Source organism: Octopus sinensis, linkage group LG1 (genome assembly GCF_006345805.1).
Source record: "Octopus sinensis linkage group LG1, ASM634580v1, whole genome shotgun sequence".
In the NCBI taxonomy this organism is placed as follows: Eukaryota; Metazoa; Mollusca; class Cephalopoda; order Octopoda; family Octopodidae; genus Octopus; species Octopus sinensis.
The window spans coordinates 177,793,518-177,820,536 of NC_042997.1; the positions used below are offsets into that span (position 1 = coordinate 177,793,518).

General features: G+C 38.0%; 1 protein-coding gene across 3 annotated transcripts in view; it reads right to left on the bottom strand.

Moving 5' to 3' along the window:
• Positions 1-308: 308 nt before the first annotated feature.
• LOC115215620 (differentially expressed in FDCP 8 homolog) overlaps positions 309-27,019 on the bottom strand; it is a 62,086-nt gene continuing 35,375 nt past the window's right edge. For all 3 annotated transcript variants that reach the window (XM_036507219.1, XM_029784854.2, XM_029784863.2), the window contains 10 exons: positions 23,767-23,928; positions 19,808-19,955; positions 17,736-17,800; positions 16,843-16,948; positions 15,157-15,284; positions 14,127-14,240; positions 11,374-11,454; positions 6,296-6,436; positions 3,199-3,308; positions 309-1,007 (listed from right to left, as the gene is read on the bottom strand). In XM_036507219.1, the coding sequence (XP_036363112.1) occupies positions 938-1,007; positions 3,199-3,308; positions 6,296-6,436; positions 11,374-11,454; positions 14,127-14,240; positions 15,157-15,284; positions 16,843-16,948; positions 17,736-17,800; positions 19,808-19,955; positions 23,767-23,928 (1,125 nt within the window). In that variant the 3' untranslated portion in view covers positions 309-937. The remainder of the gene's footprint in view (positions 1,008-3,198; positions 3,309-6,295; positions 6,437-11,373; positions 11,455-14,126; positions 14,241-15,156; positions 15,285-16,842; positions 16,949-17,735; positions 17,801-19,807; positions 19,956-23,766; positions 23,929-27,019) is intronic.

Here is a 27,019-nt window from a genome sequence, read left to right on the forward strand (position 1 = left end):
GCCATGTGTTCTATTTCATGTCTTCCGTGTGGTCAATTTCCTGTTCATTTACAGTTAGACAGACTTGATTTTTAAGAGCTGGCCAGATTACAATATGATTAACAAGATACAAACTACCACCAAAGAGCCAAGGTTTTCGATATCCGATATAACCAGTGCAAGCTTTACACTCAAACCAACTTCAATAAAAAATACAAAATCAAAAAAAAAACAAAATCAAAAAAATACAAAATCAAAAAAAATGTCAATTTATTTAATCAACTTTTAAGCAATTATCTGTTTCTTTGTTACGTCTTGCTTTGTTTTGTTTTGTTTTTTTTCTTTTTTTTTTCTTCTTTTTTATAACCATTCAATTAACTTCTATAAAATAATTACATGAATCAAGCAAGATTCTGGAAAGCAACCATTATTTAGTCCACAGCCAGTAACCATTCATAGCAGAAATAACAGTTCTCTTCTAACAGCCTTCATCCTTTTGGCCATTTTTAGTTACATAGATCACATTTTGATATTTAGTCTTTTTTTTGGCTTTTCTATTTAGTAAAATAGAAAATAGATATGATGTGACACTCAAGACTCAGACTTTCATCACATAATGCTTTTTCCTTTTTTTTTTTAATTTTTATTTGCTACAAATCTGCATAACCATTTAACACCTGTCAACTTACTCAGTCAGCATTTTCACTTTAAGTATATGCAAACAATATGGATGGGGTAGTTACATAATATACCCAGCATATCTATATGTATGAATGTACACATACCCGCACATATATATATCTATATACACACACACATACATACATACATTCACACGTGCAGGTGTGTGTGTGTGTGGAAGAAGGGGGTGAATATTTGTGCATGTGTGTTTCATCTATGCGTATACATTCACGTATGTATAAGCCATTTAATTGCCCTATTCAATAGCAAAGCAGCATTAAGTGAATGTTTGTCGGTGAGCTCTGCGATCACACCGTGGACAGCTTTCAAGTTTTGTAAAGCATTTCCTGAAAGTAAAAAAAAATAATAATAATAATAGAAAGTTGAAATATTTTGTTGTTTTAACTATGGAATATAGAAATTATCATTATCGACATCGTTCTAATGCACAATTTTCCATGCTTGCATGGGCCAGATGGAGTCTATTGGGGCAGATTTCTTACGGCCAGATGACCTTCCTGTCACCAACCTTCACCTGTTTCCAAACAAAGTAATATTTTCCCATGGCCAGACATGTTATCACAGAATAAATGACATTCGTTCACAGCAATCAAGTGACGTCAAGACAAGAGACACCAACACACACATCCACACTCACACAGTCATGGCTGAAAGTTTGGAACATAGATCTGAAATTTTTTTTCTTCTAGATATTGAACTATTGGATCAGTTATGAGGTAAGTATATCACTATGTTGTATATATTTGACCAGCTTGCTAGTCCTGGTCAAACTGTCTAACCCATGCTAGCATGGACAATAGATGATAACTGATGATGATGATGAAGATATATATAAAACATATACTAGCATCAGATATCATTTTTATTACAGAAGGTGATGAGCAGAAGACTTAGTCAAGCACTAAATTATGAATTTTATTATCCAGTTATCTCCCTTCTTAAGTTCTCAGTGCAAATCACATGTTTGGCTTTTCTTCTTATCTTTCTCTTGTCAATGAAATGAATACCAGCTTAATCAAGGAGTGAATAATATAAGAGAGAGGTACTGCATGGTATCTTAAGGAAGTAGCCTTGTGAGAGGATTTAGTAATCAGGAATTGAAAGAGAAGCCTGTCGTATATGCATGTGTGTGTGTGTGTGTGTGTGTGTGTGTAGCCTTATGTAGGCATTATGTGCTACAGTTGTAAATGAGCATCATCATCATCATCAAAGTAAGGTTGTTTGTTTTTGGTCTTCTGTGAAAAACATGTCTGGCCATGAGGAAATATTACTTTGCTTGGAAACAGGTCAGGGATGGAGACAGGAAGGACAAGCTCGCTGTAGAAAATTTGCATCAACAAATTCTGCAAGCATAGAAAAGTGGACACTAAATGATGATGATGTATTATACAGTTAATTACATCAATGTATAATAATTTAAGAGTGTTGTAACTTGCTTGAAGAGCACTATAGGGCAGAAATAGAATAATTAACAAAAAGGGGAAATGAGGAAAGATTCTAACAATACAGAGATGAAAGTTGAAAAATGTCTATATTTTGGGTGCAAAGGCCTATCTTCAGAACTGTACAGTCAAAGAGATGTGTGTCTATAAAGATCCTGCTATTTGGATAGCTGGATGGGCAGGATTGCTGTACACTTCTAAAGAGGAGCCTTTGTGCCTAAAATATAAAGATTTTTCAACTTTAATCTCTGCATTGTTAGAAGCTGTCCTCATTTCCCTTTTTGTTCATTATCCTACTTATATAATAAATTGTGACCGGGTGTGTTAAAGTTAAAAACCTTTTATTTCTAAGATGGTAACAAGTTTCTTCAAATGTAATAACAAGGGGAAAATCCATGGGAATATCCTTCTTTAACTTGTCCTTTTCAACTTAGCCAATTCTTTTAATTCCAACAATATGTACAACCCTACTTTGTTTCTAAAGAGTAGAACAAGATATGACTGTACAACTCCATCTGTCTAACACCCGTGGACATGTTTATAAAGTCAGAAAACAGCACAGCTCCCATGACTTTCGGAAACATTTTTTCATGCTAAGAGTTGCTGAAGCATGGAACAAACTGCCGGTATCAGTTGTTAGTTGTCAGAGCACTGCATCCTTCAAAACTTCTATGCTTCCTGAGATTTGCGAACACTACACCTGATTTTCTCCCCTCCATACACACACAAGCATGTATCTGACTCATACACTGTTCACTTTCCAGACATTTGTACATTACTGCATATGCTTTATATGCACTTTTGACAAGTTGTGGTGCACCGGAGCACTGTATACAATAATTTCATTATTATCATTATTATTATATAGAATCTACTTCAGCTTGAACTGCTTTCTCCACTTTTCTTCTCCCATCCCACATAGCAATCTGTAATGTTCTCTATGCCTCTATCAAGCTACATTATAGTTCTGACTTTTGAAACAGAAGGAAGTTTGAACACTCATCTGCTACTATTTAATTTACTTTCAGAAACTAATCAATATTAGGGTTATCAGAGCTAAATAAATTAAACTCACCTGTGGAAGACTTGAGAGCAAGTTTCACAAGACTTTGTGTATATGTCAAATGGGAAGAGAACCTCACTGCTGTGACAGATTTCACAGGTATATCCTTTTGCACGACATAGCTGAAATTCATAAAACAAATTAGTCTTAGATTATTTCAATTTCCAAATGAGAAAATTAGACGTTGAACGATGATAATAATGATGATGATGATGATGATACATTAAAAAAAATTTGCTATGAGATTTCCATACAAACAGTACTCAAGGGCAGTAACTTTGTGTTTACTGTAATTCTTCTATGGAAAGACTAGTGACATGATCTTTAAAGAAATCTAGTGAAAATTTTACTGACTGATGGTTTAATAAAGAGAAGATAAAATTCAAAACAGATAAAACGAGCTGAGTGTATATAATGGTCTCCAACGTTTCAGTGATGTTGTGAAAAAGCAATAGGGAGATAATTGTCAGCTACAATATTCTCTGAAATAACCACTAGCTAAGTTACTACTTAACAAAAACAGGTTCTTTATACCGTTCAACATCTTTTGTACGATAACCTCCAAAATCGAAAACTATTTTGAATGCTGATACAACATGCAACAAATAGAAAAGTCCACAAAGCACTAGGAAGGTTCCACCAGATACAGCTGTTTTATCCCATTATGATATGTAACTGTTTTTTAATTTTTTATGTACCCTACATAAAACCTAATACCTGTATTGTAAAAAATAAAATACAAATGCCAGACATGTACTGTGTAACCTTTTAATCAAAACAGAACGTCATAGGTGGGGACTGATATCCTACGTTTCTGATGGTATTGAGCATAAAAAAAAATTATTCAGAATTTATATAAAACTACATTCAGGATGTATGTGACGAAATGCAAATGGATATGGTGGTTAGATTTGAGCTCCATTCCCAAATTGTCCCATTTTATAGATGCAAATATAAAAATCCTCCAAAATCCAAAGAATCTCAAATCTGTAACACTTTTGGTCCCAGAAATTCTCTTTAATAGATTCTCAACTGTATCATCATCATTTAACATCTGCTTTCTATGCCGGCATGGGTTAGATGGTTTGACAAGGAACTGGCTAACAGGGAGCTGTCTGTTGTGGCATGGTTTCTACAGCTAGATGCCCTTCCTGATGCCAACCCCTTAACAGTGTGCTGGGTACTTTTTACATGCCACCAGCATGGGTGCATTTATGCAGCACTAGCGCAGGTGCATTAACACAACACTGGCATGGGTGCTTTTCCACCACTTTCGCAATTTTAAAAATCTAGTTCTATACTGACAGGTCGAATGATCTCTGCAAATTTCCAGAAATGTTAAACCAACCAAGTATAATAAGATAGCAAATTGAATAATATGTCTTACTTATACACATAACAATTTTAAAATGTCCATTTATTTCTTATTTTTATTTTCCTAAAATTTTTGTTGCGTCTTGCAACCTTTTCAGTAGTCTTGACTCTGTCTTACTGGTGAGTGTGTTACATTATAAGACACAAAAAGAAAATGACTTTCCCCAGACACAACAGAATATGCTTCAACACACAAACTCATATAAAGAATCTTGCAAACCAAATCCAAAAACGAAATTTTTAAATAGTGGTTTTCAAATGACGCATCACGAGAATGGGAAGAAGGAATTTACTTGCATCATGGGTTTTTTAAATATTTTTAGAAAATCCATATTAATGGATTATAGGCACAGGCTTGGTTGTGTGGTAAGAAGTTTACTTCTTAACCACGATTCCTGGTTCACTCCCATTGTGAGGCACCTTGGGCAAGTATCTTCTACTATAGCTTCAGGGCAACCAAAGCCTTGTCAGTGGATTTAGTAGATGGAAACTTAAAGAAGCCCATCCTCTGTGTGTGTGTCTGTGTTTATCCCCCACCACTGCTTGACAACAGGTGCCAGTGTGTTTATGTCCCTGTAACTTAACAGTTCGGCAAAAGAAACTGATAGAATAAGTACCAGGTACCAGATTTAAAAAGAGATAAGTACTAGGGTCGATTCGTTCAACTAAAAGTTCTCCGAGTCAGTGCCCCAGTATGGCCACAGTCTAGTGACTGAAACAAGTAAAAGATTAATGTATGTGTGCTTTTGAAAACAAGTTAGTCATAATTTTGTTACATGCAAGTACTATAAATAAAACCTCATCAACAGTAGATTTCCAATTTTTCTCTAACTATTCATAACAAGCTTTTTTTAATTCTTCCATGTGGAGTGCGCAAGCAGTGAGCAATGAAGTCAAAAAGGATTGAAAACCTTTCTGCTAAAAAGTTGGGTACCTTTTCCTCACATCATCATTATCATCATCATTTAGTGTCTCCTTTCCATGCTGGCATGGGTTAAGACGGTTTGCCTGAAACTGGTAAACTGGAAAACTCCACCAGGTTCCAAACTAATTTGGCATGATTTCTACGGCTAGATGTCCTTCCTAACACCAACCACTCCAAGAGTGTAGTGGGGGCTGTTTATATGCCACTGGCACAGGTGCCAGTTATGTGACACCAGCATCAACCACAACTACAATTTCACTTGGCTTGACAAGTCCTCTCAAGCACAGCATATCACCAAACATTTAGGTCACTTATCACCTCTATGAGGCCCAACATTCGAAGGGTGCTTTTTAAGTGCTACCTCACATCTATATATATAAAGCTGAAGTTTATCTGTGTATGGCAGGTTTGGTAGTCTTCAACTAACACTATCTCCTCCGAGACCCTGCGGCACAAGTTGACCAAAATTGAGAGTATGATAGAAGAAGGCTTGCTCTTCCTTCTGTAGAAGAAAAAACTCAAATCGGACCATGTTAACACCAAAAATTATTTACATCAAAAAGGTGCTTTTTTTCTATGAAAATCCCTATTTTTTATGATTTTTTGACTGTTGTGTCGTCATTTTTTGATGTATTTCAAACAGAAAAATGTTCACTTAAAGAGAACAACAAGCTACAAAATGCAAAATTTTTACTTTTCAAAAATTCCAATTCTAAAGGGTCGAAAAGAAAACAAGCCCGAACAACACTGGGCTGTACTGCTAGTTTGAAAATAAAAAGTTTCAATGTTATATCATGTAAAAATCCTTACCTGGCAGGCTTTCTTTATGTGTTTCAAAAAACTATTTACAATTTCTGTTAGTTCAGGCAGCAATATTTGAGAATCAGCATCTATGAGGTCTTGTAATGAAAACATATTGGAATTTTCGACAAAATGTTGTCGTTTCTGCAGCTAAAATATAAATGAAAGATTATGATAAAAAGCTACATCATGACCACTACATTAGAGGTTAAGAAAATCGCTTTACAATCACATGGTTTCAGGTTCAGTCCCACTCTGTAACACCTCAGACAAGTGTCTTCTACTTTAGGCCCAGGCCAGGAAAAGCCTTGTGAGAGAATCTGCAAGATGGAAACTAAAAGAAGCTAGTGTGTGTGTGTGTGTGTGTGTGTGGTGTGTGTGTGTGTGGTGTGTGTGTGAGTGAGAGAGAGAGAGAGAGAGAGAGAGAGTGAGAGAGAGAGAGAGAGTGTGTGTGTGTGTGTGTGTGTGGTGTGTGAGAGAGAGAGAGAGTGTGTGTGTGTGAGAGTGTGTGTGTGTGCGTGTGTGTTGATATCATGTGATTGCTGTAAATGAGTGTCAGTCATACAAGTAGTGTTGTTCATGTTTGACCATGGAAAATATGACCCTGTTTGGAAACAGGTGAGTGTTATTGATAGGATGGGTATCAAACCATAGAAAAATCTATTTCAATAAACTGCTATAGGCATAGGAGTGGCTGAGTGGTAAGTAGCTTGTTTACAAACCACATGGTTCCGGGTTCAATCCCACTGCATGGCGCCTTGGACAAGTGTCTTCTACTATAGCCTCGGGACGACCAAAGCCTTGTGAGCGGATTTGGTAGATGGAAACTGAAAGAAGCCCATTGTATGTGTGTGTGTGTCTGTGTTTGTCCCCCCCCCCAACATCGCTTGACAACCGATGCTGGTGTGTTTACGTCCCCTAACTTACCGGTTCGGCAAAAGAGACTGACAGAATAAGTACTAGGCTTACAAAGAATAAGTCCTGGGGTTGATTTGCTCGACTAAAGGCGGTGCTCCAGCATGGCCACAGTCAAATGTGGTTTCCCACTTGGACGGGACGCCGGTCCGTCACAGGTGAGCTGCAAGATGCAGGAGGAAAGAGTGAGAGAAAGTTGTGGCGAAAGAGTCAGTAGAAGTTCACCATTACCTTCTACCGGAGCTGCATGGAGCTTAGGTGTTTCGCTCATAAACACACACATTGCCCGGTCTGAGAATCGAACCCGCAATCCCTCGACCGGGACTCCGCTGCTCTAACCACTAGGACATGTGCCTCCACATATATGACAAATAAAAAAAGAAATGCTGTATAGCTAAGCAGTTTGATCTAAAAGACAAACCTTGTGTTTCAGCAAAGAGTTTGTCTTTGAGCAATAACAATGTATGAAATGTAGTAATAGCTAAATCTCACACTGACACACACACTTCAGATTGGTTTTGCTTCACGTGTTTCAGATTAGTTTTTTTCTTGCTTTTTCACCTGCAAGTCACAGGTCATCGTTTAGAAGCCATCATTTCATGCAGCAGCATGAAACAATGACAGTATGCTTGATCCTTACTCTTTTACTTGTTTCAGTCATTTGATGGTGGCCATGCTAGAGCACCTCCTTTAGTCGAGCAAATCGACCCCAGGACTTATTCTTTGTAAGCCTAGTACTTAATTTTATCAGTCTCTTTTGTCGAACCGATAAGTTACAGGGACATAAAGACACCAGCATCAGTTGTCAATCGATGTTGAGGGGACAAACACAGACACACAAACATATACACACACACATACATATACATATATATATATATATATATATATATATATATATACGACGGGCTTCTTTCAGTTTCCGTCTACCAAATCCACTCACAAGGCTTTGGGCGGCTCGAGGCTATAATAGAAGACACTTGCCCAAAGAGAATAGAAATGATAGAGCTACAAGAAAGACAACTCTTGTCACACTTTTCTTCATTCACATTTTTTTCTCTATTTCCTCACTCTTTAGCAATCCACCATCCACTGATATAATAAAAAACAGTCTTATATTTAATATAATTCATTCTTTTCTACTCTAGGCACAAGGCCCATAATTTGGGAGAGGAGGGGCAGTCGATTAGATCGACCCCAGTACACACACTGGTACTTAATTTATCAACTCTGAAAGGATGAAAGGCAAAGTCAACCCCAGCAGTATTTGAACTCAGAATGTAAAGACAGACGAAATACTGCTAAGCATTTCGCCTGGCATGCTAACGTTTCTGCCAGCTCACTGCCTTATAATTTATTGCAAAACATTAACAGCCTTATGCTAATACAACACATTAGCAAATTTCAAATATCATGGAAAAATCAAACAAAAACTGTGAGTATACTCTTTTACTTCTTTCAGTCATTTGACTACGGCCATGCTGGAGCACTGCCTTTCATCAAGCAAATCGACCCCAGGACTTATTCTTTGTAAGCCTAGTACTTATTCTATCGGTCTCTTTTGCTGAACTGATAAGTTACGGGGACATAAACACACCAGCATCAGTTGTCAAGCGATGTCGGGGGGACAAGAACAGACACACAAACACACACACATATATATACATATACACGATGGTCTTCTTTCAGTGTTCATCTACCAAATCCACTCACAAGGCTTTGGTCGGCCCAAGGCTATAGTAGAAGACACTTGCCCAAGGTGCCACGCAGTGGGACTGAACTCGGAACTATGTGGTTCGTAAGCAAGCTACTTACCACACAGCCACTCCTGATAAAAAAAAGGTTTCAACCTAAACACAATTTCCTTACAGGAATCCTAAAATTCCTCCAGGTTAAGAGTTGCTGGTTTATAAGAAGAGAAGCTACAAAATAAGAAGCCATTGTATTCAGCACCTCTACACTTTTGTTACTATATTTCTAGAGAAATACACTGGTGTTGTTTCAACTAATTTTGAAAACTATGAACTTAGAAAAACTTGATAACTTTGACATTATTAAGCTTGTGTTTGGACATATTAACATGAAATCTTGAAAGAAGGTTTTAGTTTGAATGACTATAGTAAAACAGAGGTGATCTGTAAATGATTAATATCACAAAGATTTAAAAAATAAAAAAATCAGTAACAATGTTAAGTACTTTTGCTGCTTTTTTTATCTTTTTCATGACTTAGTCACAAGAGGGAGGAGACAGCCCCACGACCTTTTCCAAGGTGGAAAATAGCATCTCCTACCCAAAGAGGCAGAAATGTATATTTAGCAGCTGGACAATTTTTGTTTGTACTTCTGCATTTTTTTTTAATACTATATGTCTATAAGAGATAATATCTCAGGGCAAATATCAAGGTGAATTAGGATTTCAATGATGCATCTGCTTTAAGTACGATATGCAGATTGCTATTTTAAACTAATACTGCTTCTGTCACACACAATGAATTATTAGGTTAAAACTTGGAGAAGTGGAAAGAGTTAATTGAGATGTTTCAGACATTGCCCTTCTTCAGAATATAGATGTCAAGCGGAATGAACAGGAAAACGTAAGAAAAAAATAAATAAAATGGAAAAGTTCGGACAAAGTAGTCTAGGTGAGTTGGTTAGCTTAGTGTGTTGAGAAAAGGTCTGTATAGATTCTGTTGTTTGTGCTAGTGGAGTGCTAAGAGTACCAAACAAGCGTGATCGTTGCCAGAGCAACAAACTGGCCTCCGTGCCAGTGGCGTGTAAAAAGCACCATTCAAGCGTGATCTTTACCTGTGTCACCTTACTGGCACTTGTGTTGGTGGTACGTAAAAAACATTCAAGCGAGGTCGTTGCCAGTGCTGCTGGACTGGCTCCTGTGCAGGTGGCACATAAAAAGCACTATTTGAGCATGGCCGTTGCCAGTAGCACCTGACTGGCCCTTGTGCCAGTGACATTTAAAAGCACCAACTACACTCTTGGAGTGGTTGGCATTAGGAAAGGCATCCAGCTATAGAAACTCTGCTAGATCAGATTGGAGTTTGGTGCAGCCATCTGGTTCGCCAGACCTCAGTCAAATCGTCCAACCCATGCTAGCATGGAAAGCGGACGTTAAACGATGATGATGATGATGTGTAAGTATAAGTGCAATGCCTGCGTAAAGGGCAAGTGGTTCATTACTAGATCACCTTTGATCATCTGATCATCAGCCTAGTCATTCAGGGATGACTTGGGGACTATACAACAACAGCAGCAGCAACAAGATATAACTTAAGTACTATAATCAGTTTTTCTTGACTGTACTCACCCCAACAAAATTTGTGACTTTGTATCACAAAGTTCTAAAATCATCATAGTTATTAAAAGGGAGAATGGTAGATGGACAGAATCAATAAACAGTTCATGACAACAATAATAGGATCTTTACCTTTTGACCTACAGATTTCAAAAATAATTTTTTGTAACTAAACACTTTCAAACTTCAGACACTGGTAGAATGTGTCATATAAAACATCTTTTACTCTTAGCATTTTTGAGAAAAACTTATATTTACGAAGTTAATTCACTTTAAAGTTCTCGTATTTCGGTAATTTCAACCAGTCAATGACGTATATTCAGCTGAATAAAATTACTGCTGTTGTTTGTCAACAAGAACTTCCGGTGGTGTATATTTCGTTTGTCACTGTTATTTATGACAACCCTAAAACCTAAAACCTTAAAACCAGTACAAACGCATGAACGATATCATGTTTGTTGTTTGTTCCTTATCAAGCCACACCTGGCTCATAAGGGCCGATTTCCTGGTTTCCTTGGCGACACCAGTCTGTCGCAGGTGAGATGCAAGATGCAGGAGGAAAGAGTGAGAGAAAGTTGTGGCAAAAGAGTTAGCAGAGGTTCGCCATTACCTTCTGCCGGAACCGCGTGGAGCTTAGGTGTTTCGCTCATAAGCACACACATTGCCCGGTCTGAGATTCGAACCCTCGATCTGTCCACTGCGAGTCTGCTGCTCTAACCACTAGGCCATGTGCCTCCACCCGAACGATATTATAAGCAACAATGACAAACGAAAAATACACCACCGTTGACAAACAACGGCAGTAATTATTTTTTAAATCTATAGGTCAAAAGGTAAAGATCCCAATAATAATAGCCAAACTTACCAATAACAACAACTTATCTTCACGGGCAAATTGGCAACGGATAAAATATTGTTTCATAATAAGGATGTCTTTTCGAAGTTTCTTTGAAGATAGTAAAAAGAAACAAATACATAAAGTTATTGAATCATCAAATATAAAATACACAAAAATTCAAAAAACTCAAATACTTCCATAATTTATCTGTTTGCTACCTTTCCTGTTTTTTGCACACACACACAAAAATCTAACTTTTAAAGGTAACTGAAACTTTATAGGACTTTAAAATATTGTAATGAAGCAAAAATAATTATATGGACTGTTTAATTTGATTTTGCTTGCTTTGTTTTGCTTAATATCTTATCTTCATCATCATCATCATCATTTAACATCCGTTTTCCGTGCTAGCATGGGTTGGACGGTTCGACCGGTGTCTGGGAAGCCAGGAGGCTGCACCAGGCTCAGTCTGATCTGGCAGTGTTTCTACAGCTGGATGACTTTCCTAACACCAACCATTCCATGAGTGTAGTGGGTGTTTTTTACATGCCACCAGCACAGGTACCAGGGGAGGCTGGCAGCGACCACGATCAGTTGGTGCTTTTTATATGTCACCAGCACGGAAGCCAGTCAAGGTGGCGCTGGCATCAGCCACATTTGAATGGTGCTTTTTACGTGCCACCGGCACAGAAGCCAGTCAAGGCAGCGCTGGCAAGTCAAAGCGGCGCTGGAATTTTCTTTATTATATCTTTAATATTATATTTATCATTCTGTAATATTTCATTTATCATACAATAATTATTTATTAATTTATTATACATCTTATTATACATTATATATTCATTATACATCTTATCATACTGCGAAGCATTATTTATTATACAATAACACCTTATTCATTATACTGTAATATGTTACTTTTAGTACTCTGATATTGCTTTCAAATTTTGGCACAAAGCCAGCAATTTCGGGGGAGGGGATAAGTTGATTGCATCAACCCCAGTGCTCAACTGGTACATATTTTATCAATCCCAAAAGGATGAAAAGCAAAATTGACCATTGTAGAATCTTAACTCAGAATGTAAAGACATGAAATGCAGCTAAGTATTTTACCTGGTGTGCAAAACTATTCTGCCAACATGCAGCCTTATCATACTCCAATATGATTGTTCTGCAATATCTGATTATAAGATCTGATGAAAAATGTCTCACTCAAGCCAGCATGGAACATGGACATTAAATGATGATGATATATTCTCACACACACAGCTTTATATACACATGTACACACACAGCCATAATTTCACATACATGATCAATACACAAGGTCAGTCACACACAATCTCACACACACACAAACATATAAGACACAGTTCAATTTGTCCTTAACAGTTCATACATACTACAGACATATGTATGGAAAGGCGCAGGAGTGGTTGTGTGGTAAGTAGCTTATTTACCAACCACATGGTTCCGGGTTCAGTCCCACTGCGTGGCACCTTGGGCAAGTGTCTTCTACTATAGCCTCGGGCTGACCAAAGCCTTGTGAGTGGATTTGGGAAGCGGAAACTGAAAGAAGCCTGTCATGTATGTGTGTGTGTGTTTGTCTCCCCAACATCTCTTGACAACCGATGTTGGTGTGTTTACATCCCCGTAACTTAGCAGTTCGGCAAAAGAGACCGATAGAATAAGTACTAAGCTCACAAAGAATAAGCTCTGGGGTCGATTTGTTTGACTAAAGGCGGCGCTCCAGCATGGCAGCAGTCAAACGACAGAAACAAGTAGAAGAGAAAAAAAATAGCTTAGTGATGCAAATTATAGGTAAGTTCCCAGTCTGATAAAACAAGATACTTTGATTTCATTGCTATTATGCAAAAGTGTCGTAAGTCCAAAACGCTGCTTTTTCATAAAACAAAAAAATAGTTTCACCATTCCATAGCAAAACCATTGAACTACACTTTGACAATTTTTGATATCTTGGCATCTGAATCAGCTGGAGATACAACAGTTTGACCAAAAGAACCAGCTACTGCAAGCAAAAAGAAATATTGTAAAAAATGCCTTTGGCCAAATTTAGACATACTACAGTGGGGTGCAAAGAGCACCATACGAGTATGGTCATTGACAGAGCGGCTAACCGGCTTCCGTGCCAGTGGCACTTAAAAGGCACCACTCGAGCATGATCATCACCAGTGTTGCACTACTGGCACTCGAGCCCCATGCTAGTAGGGTGTTAAGAGCACCATCTGAGCGTGATCGTTGCCAGAGTGGCTATCTGGCCTCTATGCTGGTGGCACGTAAAAAACATCATTCGAGCGTGATCGTTACCAGCATCGCCTTACTGGCACCCGCACCGGTGGCATGTGTAAAAGATTCGAGCGAGGTCATTGCCAGTGCCACCTGACTGGCACATAAAAGCACCCACGACAATATCAGAGTGGTTGGCATTAAGAAGGGCATCCAGCTGTAGAAACTCTGCCAGATCAAGATTGAAGCTTGGTGCAGCCATCTGGTTCGCCAGCCCTCAGTCAAAATCATCCAACCCATGCTAGCATGGAAAGCGGACGTTAAACGATGATGATGATGATGACACAGTTTAACATAATAGCAACAATTTGATTCTCTGGCTAAACCATTTCTCCCCATTAACATCACTAATACCCTTCGGTATGAAGCATGAAGATTACAACATCCCAAATATACTTATGTGAAAAATTGATAGTTAGGTTTCCTTCGAAGTCACTTCACACAAATTGGTAAAATTCCAAGAGAATACTTACAAGTATTTGACGTAATTCTTCTGACATATTAAAAATAAGTGGACTGTGTTTTTCAAGATCTAAGACAGGCTTTTTCAACATTAATTTCAAGAATTGTCGACTGGCACGGCTTACCTACAACAAAAGATATATATATATGTATGTTTATTTAATATATAAATAAGATTCAGTTGGTCTATGGCCATTTCAGGCAGTTGGACTCATGATCATAAAATTGTTGTTTCAATCCCTGGATCAGACAGCAAAACACTTTATTTCATGTTGCTCCAGTAATCTTGTGTTGGACTGGCGTCCCATTCAGGTAGGCAATATATACACAAGGATATACACCATCCAAACGTGGCCGATGCCAGCGCCGCCATGACTAGCTTCTGTGCCAGTGGCATGTAAAAAGCACCAACTGATCGTGGCCGCTGCCAGCCTCCGGTGGCACGTAAAAAACACCCACTACACTCATGGAGTGGTTGGCGTTAGGAAGGGCATCCAGCTGTAGAAACACTGCCAAATCAGACTGGAGCCTGGTGCAGCCTCCTGGCTTCCCAGACCCCGGTCGAACCGTCCAACCTGTGCTAGCACGGAAAACAGATGTTAAATGATGATGATGATGACTCAAGAAGGTAACTTTACTTTTTTCTTTATTTCAGGCAATTCTAAATCTTTTCTCTCCATAAAGCGTTCATAACAGCCTTGTGTTTGTCCTTAATAATGTAATTCATAGGTTATGCTGGTGGTAGTGATTGTTGTTTAGACTCACATCAGTCCAAATCAAGCAAACCTGTAATCAAAGCTATTCCAATCATAACCATCCTGTCTTTTTAAGAGTATTGAAGATTATGCTATCTGAAGTGCCCGTTCTCATTTTTTTTTTAATAGCCAGGTGTGGTTTCAGAAAGATTTTGCTGTTGTTTCTAGCTAACAGGTCAAGCAATCACATAGTGGCCTTATTACTAAGAAGTGATAGTTAGGAAATGATATAACTGAAGCAATATAAAAAATAAATTAACTGTTAAGATAGTGTAAATGTACTTACTTTCTGTGGTTCAAAGTCCCAGTTGGAGACAACTCTGGCAGGAATGACCATCTCATCACCCCAGTGACACAGCTCACAATAGTAAAGGCCAGAATAATCGCAAAGTCGGGGTTCAGACCAGCCTTGGTCTACAAGAATAATTCAATTTATATGTTACTATCACTCATAGTTACTTCAAATTACATTATTATTGTTATTTACTTTTAATCTGCATGTTTGTTGCAATCACTTGCCAAGGAACACACAGCACCCTCCATAAAGTCAAGGCGAAGAGATGTTAGATGTTACAGTATAACTGAAAACTTGCAGAGGGGAAGCTTCTCAATGCAAAGTTTTGCTTCTATACTTGGCATTTTTGTCAAACTTTTGATTAATTCAGCTATAAAAACTGGGTTGTCAATATACAGGAATTCCCAGTCTTAAACTCCTCAGCAATAGCCTGGAGATGGGAGGGCCTATGATAGACAGAAGGGGGCTATGCACTGAACCTTAGTGGACCCCTGCCTACATGCTAAACTCATTACTGTACACATTGTTAACTTTCATCTTACTAACTTTACCCCTGAACATGACTTGCACAGCCTTCATAAAACATTCATCTACTCCTAGTTTCGATAGTGACCACCAGAATAAGGGACCCTGTCAAAAGCCTTCTCCAAGCTAATAAATGCCACATACACTGGCATACGACTAGCTAATTATTTATCCAGCAGTTGTCTCACTAGGAAGAAGCAGCAGTTATACTCCTTCGGGTCACAAACTAAACTATCGAAATACTTGGTTACTAGCTGGTGGTGATACAATGGTTAGTGACATCTCTAGTTCAACAATGTGACCCAGTAAAGGACATACAATAACAATGGCTCAATCCACTTTATTCTAAGTACATTCCATGGGGATGTTCTGACATCAATTCCCCATGAGGGGGGTGTACTGTTGCAAGCAGTGATAGCACTTCATACTTGACAAATGTTTCATTGGTGTGTAGCACTGAACTCCAGTCTTTCCATGACGATGAGTGGCAGAGGAAATGGGAAATCTATCTGTAAATCACATCATAATGATTTTCAAGCCAATGTGTAAGACTCAGACCAGTCACTCATCTGCTTAAAATGGCAGTGAAATTTCCCTCAAAACACACAGTGGAAAACATCAATAGAGGAAAATGAATACATGAAGTAACAGATGTGAGGAAGGGAGAAAATTATTTTCAAACTAAAGGCCTATTTCTTTACTACACAGACAAAATACGGCTACGCATTTCGCCCAGCATGCTAACATTTCTGCCAGCTCGCCACCTAAAGACCTACCTAGCACAAATGCTTGCAACAGAATCAACTGTGCTAAGGGCACCCAAGAGCCAGGTAGTGGTGCTTAAATGGATGACAGATAATGTCTGTCCCATCAAATCTTAAATAAGGGTACATCAGATAATGTAGACCTAGAAACCACTAAGAAAACGACAAGCTCGTCATGGATGAAACACATTTGATCAGAGCAGTGCTAGATGAGAGTTAGCATAGAGCTAAAGATCAATATGTATTCTTTAGAGAGATTTGAAAATTAAAAAAGAGAAAAATAATAATATAACCAGGTAGTGCTATTTCATCTGAAATTTAGACACGGCCTGAACCACTAAGGACAGAAGTTATTTAAAACCAAAAGTAATATAAATAAAATACGTACTACTTTGAAATTCAATTGGTTCACGACAATCAACACATCGAAATTTCTGAAGACTAAGGCCTCGTTCAGGACAAATATCAGTGATGATGCTTTGACCCTGGGCAATCTGAAGTAGGAATAAAAAATATGGTACAGTTTATCAAAAGAGACAGGAACAAACAACAAACCTACCAACCAAAGACAACATAAGCTGTGTTGGGCATTTTTCATGAACCAGTTAAGAGAACCTCTACATGGCTGCTTGAATTGCTAAAAATAGCAACCAAATCTCCTTCATATCACATCCTGCCACCTCAAAAATATCAATTAATGTTCACTTTTCCACACTTGTCAGACAGCATTTGTTGACCCAAATTTTCTACAGCTTGTTGCCCCACCTTTCACCAAGCAAGATAATATTTTCCCACAATCCGACATGTTTTTCACAGAAGTCTGGAAACAACCTCTCTTGTATGATGATAATGCTCATTTACAACCATTACATGATGTCTAGACAAGGACATATACAAACACATTCACACAAATACACACACACATATATATTATATGCACACACATACATAGAATTCTTTCAGTTTCCATCTACCAAATCCACTCACAAGGCTTTGGTTGACTCAAGGTTATAGTGGAAGACATTTGCCCAAGGTTGTACACAATTAGACTGGGCCCAAAACCACATGATTGAAAAGCAAACTTCTTAATCACATAGCCATGCCTGTACCTCCAATGCAAGATTAATTCAAAACAATGTGAATAAATAAGTATTACATTTGACAGAGTAATCTGAAAGCTAGAGGATTAACTCAGTTATCTTGTTCTAAAGCTAAAATGAAGAAAATAAACAGAGAAATATACAAAAAGGAAGAAGACAGACTGGGGGAGGGGGAACTTACCTTTGCACTTGGACACATCCTCGTCACAGAGTTAAGGCACTTTTGGTGGCATCGATACCCACATTCTGTACAGAAAGGATAGAATTGTGAAAGAAAGAATAATTATAAATTTGTGGTACCACCAAGTGTCAGGGTACCATCAACTGTGACTCCCATTCAAGAGAGAACATGTACCAACTGTGAAAATATTTAACATAAGTCAATTTTTATAACTACTATAGTGTGTGTGTGTGCGTGTGTGTGTGTGTGTGTGTGTGTGTGTGTGTGAGAGTGTGTGTGTGTGTGTGTGAGAGAGAGTGTGTGTGTGTGTGAGTGAGAGTGTGTGTGTGTGTGAGTGAGAGTGTGTGTGTATGTAAGTGAGTGTGTGTGTGTGTGTGTGTGTGTGAGTGAGTGTGTGAGTGAGTGTGTGTGTGTGTGTGTGTACGATTTTGAGTTAGAAATGTGCAAGAAGAGATGAAAATATTTCAAGTATATCAACTGAAAGCAATGATTGATAGAGATATTTAAATCGAGAAAAGAAAATTAAAATTTTCTATATAGTTGCAAATAATTTATCTACTGCATTTTGTGTGTGTGTGTGGTGTGTGTGTGTGTGCGCCCGTGCGCAAGTACATGCATGTGTTTGAGCTTTATGTTACTTTTCCACTAGTTTCATTCTTTGGACTAAGGCCATAGTGAGACAATGCCGTCCAGAGTTTTAGCTCAACATATCAAACCTAGTACAGGTCATCATCGACTTAATGACCGATCAACTTTACAAAGATTGGTGCACCAGCACCTAGCAGCAATAATAAATAGTCCAGTTGAAAACTAACGGGTTTAATTTCTTAGAAATTAACCTGTCTACAGATGATGTCAGCTAACAAATGACATCAAAGATCCACAACCAAGCATCAGTCTACAACAAATTTTTATGTAAGTCATAGGAGTGGCTGTGTGGTAAGTAGCTTGCTTACCAACCACATGGTTCTGGTTTCAGTCCCACTGCGTGGCACCTTGGGCAAGTGTCTTCTACTATAGCCTCGGGCCGACCAAAGCCTTGTGAGTGGATTTGGTAGACAGAAACTGAAAGAAGCCCATCATATATGTGTGTGTGTGTGTCTGTGTTTGTCCCACCATCATCGCTTGACAACCAATGCTGGTGTGCTTACATCCCCATAACTTAGCGGTTCAGCAAAAGAGATCGATAGAATAAGTACTAGGCTTACAAAGAATAAGTCCTGGGGTCGATTTGCTCGACTAAAGGCGGTGCTCCAACATGGCCACAGTCAAATGACTGAAACAAGTAATAGAGTAAGTTTTGCAACTGTTTCTAGCACCCATTGTATATTTCTTGTATTTGCATTCTTTGGTACTTTTCTATGAACAAATAACACTGTTGTACTATAATACAGAATTCTGTGTGTGACTTTTACCTGAGAATGTACCTTAAGAATGTAAAAATATAAAACGAAGCTATGTAGGCCTATAGACCAATTTACGACCAAATTGACTTACAGCCAGTCAGTCAGTCAGAACCAATTGTGGTTGGGAGTTGATGACGACCTGTACTTATTTCATTATAAGAATGGATTTTTCTCCACAGCTAAACATGTTTTACATGGAAGTGGAAACAAATAACCTCACTTTTAAGATGATAATGTTCATTTACAAATATCACATGCTGTCTAGACAAAAGTACACACACACACACACACACATATATATACATACATACAATGAGCTTCTTTCAGTTTCTGTCTCTGAAATCCACTCACGAGCTTTGGTTGGGCTGAGGCTTTAGTAGGGGACACTTGCCCAAGGTGCTGCAAAGTGGAATTGAACCCAAGGCCATATGGTTGGGGAAGTTTGCTTCCCAACACACAGCCATATCTGTGTCTATAACATCTTCATATAAAACAAAAAAAAAAAAATTGCTCCAACAAGGAAAATGTCCAAGTTTGTGAATGTCAACCCACCCACAGAAACATGGAGAATCAATATAAAAATGAGAAAGAGAGGAGAGAGAGAGAGGGGGAAAACGAGAGAAAGGCATAAAAAGAGAGACACGAAATAAGAGGAAGAATGCCTACCTTGACATTTGTACCATGTATTGATTCCTATCAACCCCCAAATAACACCTTTACATTTCTCACATGGATGACTATTGGCACCGACACGTACTTTGAATTTGTGAGACATGACAACCTTGATTTGGGTGTCAGTTTCAACAGGTCCTTCCTGTAAAATAGAGAATCTCTTTCTAAACATGTAAAGCATACAGTCCTTTTAGCATTAATATAAACAACTGAGATTACTTGAATTTAATACATATCTAGTCCTCCCCTCTACCCCTCCCTCACAACTCCCACAGGCCACAACTTCCTGCATCTCTGCACTGCATGAATTAACTCCAATTCTCCCCACTGATTGCAACAACTCAGTCTGCTGAGTTGTGCTAGCCTACTACCCAATCATTTATACAGCCATATATATATCTATTATATAAAATCCGTTCTGTCTGTCTGTGTGTGTGTCTTCTAGGATCTCGAGCATCCTCCATCCGATTGCACTCAAATTTGATATGTAGATACCGACGGTATCAGGGCATGCATAAGTCTTGAAAAAATTACAAAAATCGATTCCAGATGAGAATGCAATCGATAAAGCCATGCAAACGTGCATTTGTAAAATTGTTTTTCTTGGAATAGAAAAAAAGTTTATCTTTATTTTCTTCTTTTGCTGGTGTCTCAAATTTAGGTTAAATCAGTGTTTCTCAAAGGGAGAGGCCTATGGGACGGTCGGACAAGTTGTTATGAGAAAATTTGGTTTAAATGTTTGACAACTCAGCACCATCCATTGGACGGGGGAGGAGGGCGTTTTGCTTGTATGTGTATATATATATATATATCATCATCATCATCATCATCGTTTTATGTAAGGCATAGGTGTGGCTGTGTGGTAAGTAGCTTGCTTACCAACCACATGGTTCTGGTTTCAGTCCCACTGCGTGGCACCTTGGGCAAGTGTCTTCTACTATAGCCTCGGGCCGACCAAAGCCTTGTGAGTGGATTTGGTAGACAGAAACTGAAAGAAGCCCATCATATATATATGTGTGTGTGTGTTTATATATACATATAAATGAAAAATGTATAAACAAACGAAATAACATATACTGAATGTAAAAACAAATGGGAGACAAACAGAAAGTCCATAATTCTTCATCAGTTATCGACCAATGGTACTCTTCAGTTTCACACCTTTAATGCTAAGACTGAATGCTTCCCTATTGGTGGTGCCCGCAAAAAAAAAGTTGACTAATACAAAAGATGGAGTGTAGCTAGAAGCTTTATTAGCACAACAATTGTTTCGGCTTTGTTCTGCACTGCTCCCTAGCAGGTGTGGGATGATGTAATGACATCAGATGTAAGGCACAGTGCAAGGAACCTCATCAGGTGATGTAACATACTTCAGAAGTTAGATCCAGTGACGAATATGCAGTAACGCTGATAACACTTGGTAGCCATAAGTGGTGAGTGTGCTTCACAGGCATACTACCTGGGACTTACCTGAAACAAGGTTTGGATACTACAGTTAATGCTTCCTTCCTAAACCTTAATTTTTAATTTAACTTCTAGATATATATATAGAGTGTTAGGTGTGATGTACAGAAATTGAATATGGAGAAAAAAAGTTATCAGAAATTTGGAAAGAAATTTTTTTATTTCTTCATTATTATTATTAGCGCTTTTGTTCCTTTCTCGAACTTCTCAAATGAAATTTTATATGACAAGTTTGAGAAAGGAATGAAAGCTTTAATAATAAGGAAGAAATAAAAAGATTTTTTTCCAAAATTCTGACAACTCTTTTTCTCAAAATATATATATATATATATATATGTAGGTCCCGGGTTGATTCGGGGTTAACCACAGTAAATAAGGTACTCAATACATAGCAGAGTAAAATTAATTTATTATATAGAAGGAGCTTCTACAGGACTAAGTCCTGTAGAAGCTCCTTCTATATAATAAATATATATATATATATATATATATATATATATATACACACACACACGTGAGGGGGTGCTGAAAGTTTGTGGCTTTGAGAAAAAGAAAATACAGGACGATCAGTTAATTATAATTTTATTGAAAACATTCTCCTTTCAGATTCCTGCACTTACTGCAGCAGTCCTTCAGTTTTCCTAAGCCCTGTAAAAGAACTCCGAAGGTTTGGGCTCCAGCCAGGCAGGCCTTTCACAATACCCTTAAAACCAGGAACTTTACCGCACCCCCTCATGTGTGTGTGTGTGTGTATATATATATATATATATATATATATATATATATATTGGAAATATGTTACAAAAAGAAACTACATGTGGAAATAAGCAAAAATGCATATTGGAAATCAAAAAAAAGTAAAGGCCTTTTATGAAAAGTAACAATAGATATATACAGTTAGATGAACTGAGTTAAGAATAAAAGTAATAAAAGTCATTATTGTGAATTGTTAAAGAGATTTAAAAGCATACTGATTTCGTAAATTACTAATCATTGCTTTGAATGCATACCAATTAATATATATATATATATAGGGAGAGTTTACGGAAAAAAACAAAAGACGAAGACAGGTGGTGTACAAAACAAACAGATGTATTAGTATAACGCTCAGGAATAGAAAAAGTCTTTTACGTTTCGAGCCTACACTCCTCTACAGAAAGGGGCACAGAAAAAAAACAAGGAAAGAAACAAAGAGAGAAAAAAATGTGTGTAGTGGCTAATGATCTATCATGGCATATATACATAAATTGATATAAACAGCTAGACACAATATGATACCATACAGGAAAAATTCAATCATCACTAAGTGTGACTAAGAATACTGAAGCATCTACACTGCTAGAAATAAGAATTAAAATACTCTTAATACTGTAAGAGGAGAGCAAACATATACGCACATGCTGACAGGGGAGGAAACCACCCCATGACCATCTAGCAGTGCCATATTCTCACTTTTAAGTTTAACTCTGAAGATTTTCTATAGAATTCAGAGCCAACATTGCAAGTTACGATTTTTCATACACAAATACATCTACGTAAACAATGTGATCAAAGACAGATTTTTAATCGCATTGTTTATACAGACATATTTGTATATAAAATGCCATAACTTGCAGTACTGGCTCTGAATTCTATAGAAAATCTTCAGAGATAAATTTAAAAGTGGTGTGTGTGTGTCTCTCTCTCTTTCTCTCTCTCATGACCAAGCAGGCTATTGGATATCATTATACACTGCTAGTAGCAATGTGCTTCCTTGGATTGTTGTAGCTTTTGAATGACGTCACTCTGCTGGCGAGGTGAGCAGGCTAGCATTCATCCTCAATAGAAGCCCAGTCTGTTGCAGGGTTCCCATTTACAGCTGAGTGGACTGCAGTAATGTGAAATGAAGGATTTTGCTCAAAAACACAATGCACTGCCTGTCTGGAAATAAAAACACCCTAACCATTAGGCTATGCATCTACACACACACACACACATACATGCACGCACACACACGCACATACACACGCACATACATGCATGCACACATACATACATACATACATGCATGCATGCACACATACATACATGCATGCATGCACACATACATACATGCATGCATGCACACATACATACATGTATGCACACATACATACATACATACATGCATGCACACATACATACATGCATGCACGCACGCTTGCACACACACACATACATACATACATACATACAGGGAGAAAGAGAGAGAGAGAGAAATGCTGATACATGTGATCTCATAAGTCCTTAAATCCTAGTACTTGGATATGATGCTGAACGGTAACATTCCCAGATGATTTGGAAACTGCTTCTGACAGCTTGGTGAACTGAAACCAGTAGACTTAAGCCAAAATTTAATTTTACCGCCAGGATCATACATACAAACACACAAATATACCATATGTAAATTGTTACATATTAAAATTCGTAGACACCTACACCTGAAAGCAACAACAGAAAGTAGAACCTACCTTCAGCTCTTGGTAGTGCATGCGCAACTGAATTAGTTTCTGTACTAGTTTCTGTTGACGGCTAGCACTCAATGGATCTGAGGGATCACACTGTCGGATCAACTCTTTACAGTTTTCAATGGCCATATTTAATTCCTCTTCACTGGTTTGTCCGAAATGTCCCTGCATATAATTAACAACAACAATATCAGTAGTTTATAATTTCCATCTTTTCCAATGAGTAAGATGTTGAAAAAATATTTCAGGGAATATTTTTTTTTTTTTTGTTTTTTCTTTTGTATGCCTGTCCTTTGAATATCTAAAAGAATCTTTAAAAAAAAAATTGACTGAAGGCACATCATAATTCAGGTTTAAATGAAGATCCAAATTAAGTTATTCCAAAAGGAACACCAATGACTTATTATTAGCATCAGTATGATGATGATGATGACAACAATTATGAAGTGCTGCTGATTGCCTAATTGAAGACCATACAGCACATTCTAATAGACATTGGATTAACTTTATATGATACAACATGACAGTTTGGACGTGTTCCCTTTTCAGTATGTTTCTGTTGTTGTTGTTGTTAAGCAACAAGATGGGTAAGGGTGATTAGGTGATGGTCTAGGGCTTATGGGTGGGAGACCCCAGACCTTGGAAAAAAAAAACTTTGGTCGTCTTGTTGTAGTCGAGGGCTCTTCGTTGACGCCCGACACCACTGGGAGGTGGCCCTTGAAGTCGCTGGAAATGGAGATCTCCAGGTCCAAATTCTTGAACGGCATATGTTTCAGTAGATTCAGGTGGTATCTACAGAGGAAACAAAGTAGACGTGGCCTGAACATAGCAGTTCATACTTGCCTGCACTTATCACTGCTGCTGTGCATCCCAGCACAGTGTTTAGACCTAATAATACTATTGATGCTGGTGCTATTTTTATATGTTTTTTATTTTTTATATATATTTGTGTGAGGATCTTTTCGGTTTGAACGACAGTTTTTAACATAATTTTTAGGTAACTAAAAAAATTTTAAACTTCGTATACTGGTAGAATGTGTTTATAAAACATCTTTTTCTCTTGGCTTTATTGAGAAAATTCTATAGTTTGTAAGATATTTGGTCTTTAATTTCTTGCATTTCGGCAATTTCAACCAATCAATGACTGTCTATTGAGGTGAAAACATTCTGTGCCGTATGAATATGTCCCTCATTTAAGAAACAGATTGGGTTTATTTACATTTGTGAAGAAAAAAAAGATACCCTTCCTCCCACCCCTAACCCTAACTAACCCTAACCTAAAACAGATTGAAATGCAATAGATCGATACTAGGGTCATAATTATGGGTGACAATTTCATATGACACCGCTAGAAAAAACTGCCGTTCAAACTGAAAAGATCCTTGTTTGAACCAGTCAGAAGATAAAGTGTTCCCAAAGTGCTGTACTGATGTTCTAGAGTACTGTAGTTACATCTAGGGAGGAAGGGATATGCATGCATATAGTGGCAGGGTTTACAAGTGTTGGAAGTTATTGCCAAAACGAACTTTGTTCCCTGCATGTCTAGATAGTCTTTCACTTTTTTGTATATTTGCATATGTAATCTGAGTGTGAACTGTTTGGAGCCTCTGATAACGTAGAGTGCACCATTTTGTGTTCTTTGTAATTTACTATGATTTATTAAGAAGATATTGAAGGTTGGGGAGGACTGACACAATCTAGAATGATTCAAATGCACCATTTGCATTGGAAATTAGAGGCCTAGTAGGACTGAAATAATCCATAAAGGATCAAAAGCACTTTTTGTATTGGAGATTGGATGTCAAGTAGGACTGACACAGTCCATAATGGATCAGATCAATACTCTGTTTATATTGGAGACTGGATGCCTAAAAGAACTGACAAAATCTATAATGAACTGAATGCATTGATTATATTGGAGATTAGGTGAGACTGAGAAAATCCATAATGAATCAGATGTAATGATTCTTGTATTCATTTCAGTCATTTGACTGTGGCCATGCTGGAACACTGCCTTTAGACGAGCAAATTTACCCCAGGACTTATTCTTTGTAAGCCTAGTACTTATTCTGTTGGTTTCTTTTGCCAAACTGTTATGGGGACATAAACACGCCAGCATCGGTTGTCAAGCAATGTTGGGGGGACAAACACACACACACATATATATATATACGAGGGGCTTCTTTCAGTTTCTGTCAACCAAATCCACTCACAAGGCTTTGGTCGGCCCAAGGCTATAGTAGAAGACACTTGCCCAAGGTGCCATGCAGTGGGACTGAACCCGGAACCATGTGGTTCGTAAGCAAGCTACTTACCACACAGCCGCTCCTACGCCTGATTGTGCATGAATGTTTGTTTGTTTGTAGGCCAAACATGACGCCTGTGTGTGCTCTGTATGGTTATGTACTATTTTGCTTGATTTGCTAGATCTTTTACACTGTGTGTGTTGTAGAATTGTTATTTATGATTTCTAGTATTTTTGCCTTTTGTGTATGCTATGCAATATTTTTATGTTGTTGAGTGTGAGATGATTGCAGAGGAGAGAGAGCTTTTGAGATGTATGAAGGTGCTATAGGTATAATTTAAAAAGACTGAATGAAAGGGCAGATATCTGTAGAAATCCATCTCAGAAATTGTAGATTATAGATGTGCTGTTGTATAGTTGATAGATTTGGTTACCTAAGTGATAGTTTGCTAGTCTCATGGTAGTGATAATAACAATAGTCAAAGTAGTATATACGGTGGTGATGATAATAGTTATGAGCGTGGCCGTTCGCCAGCCTCGTCTGGCACCTGTGTCGGTGGCACATAAGAAAACACCATCCGAGTGTAGCCGTCTGCCAGCCTCGTCTGGCACCTGTATCGGTGGCACATAAAAAACACCATCCGAGCGTGGCCGTCTGCCAGCCTCGTCTGGCACCTGTGTTGGTGGCACATAAAATCACCCACTACACTCTCGGAGTGGTTGGCGTTAGGAAGGGCATCCAGCTGTAGAAACACTGCCAGATCTGACTGGCCTGGTGCAGCCTTCGGGCTTGCCAGACCCCAGTTGAACCGTCCGACCCATGCTAGCATGGAAAGCGGACGTTAAACGATGATGATGATGATGATGATGGTGGTAGTGATGGCAATGATAGTGATGATTTTGAAATGATAGTGGTGGTGATGATTGTTAAGTTGACCAATCAAATAACAAGAACAATGGCAAACATGTCAACGATGAAGACGAGGAATATGACTTTTAGAAATCATGAAA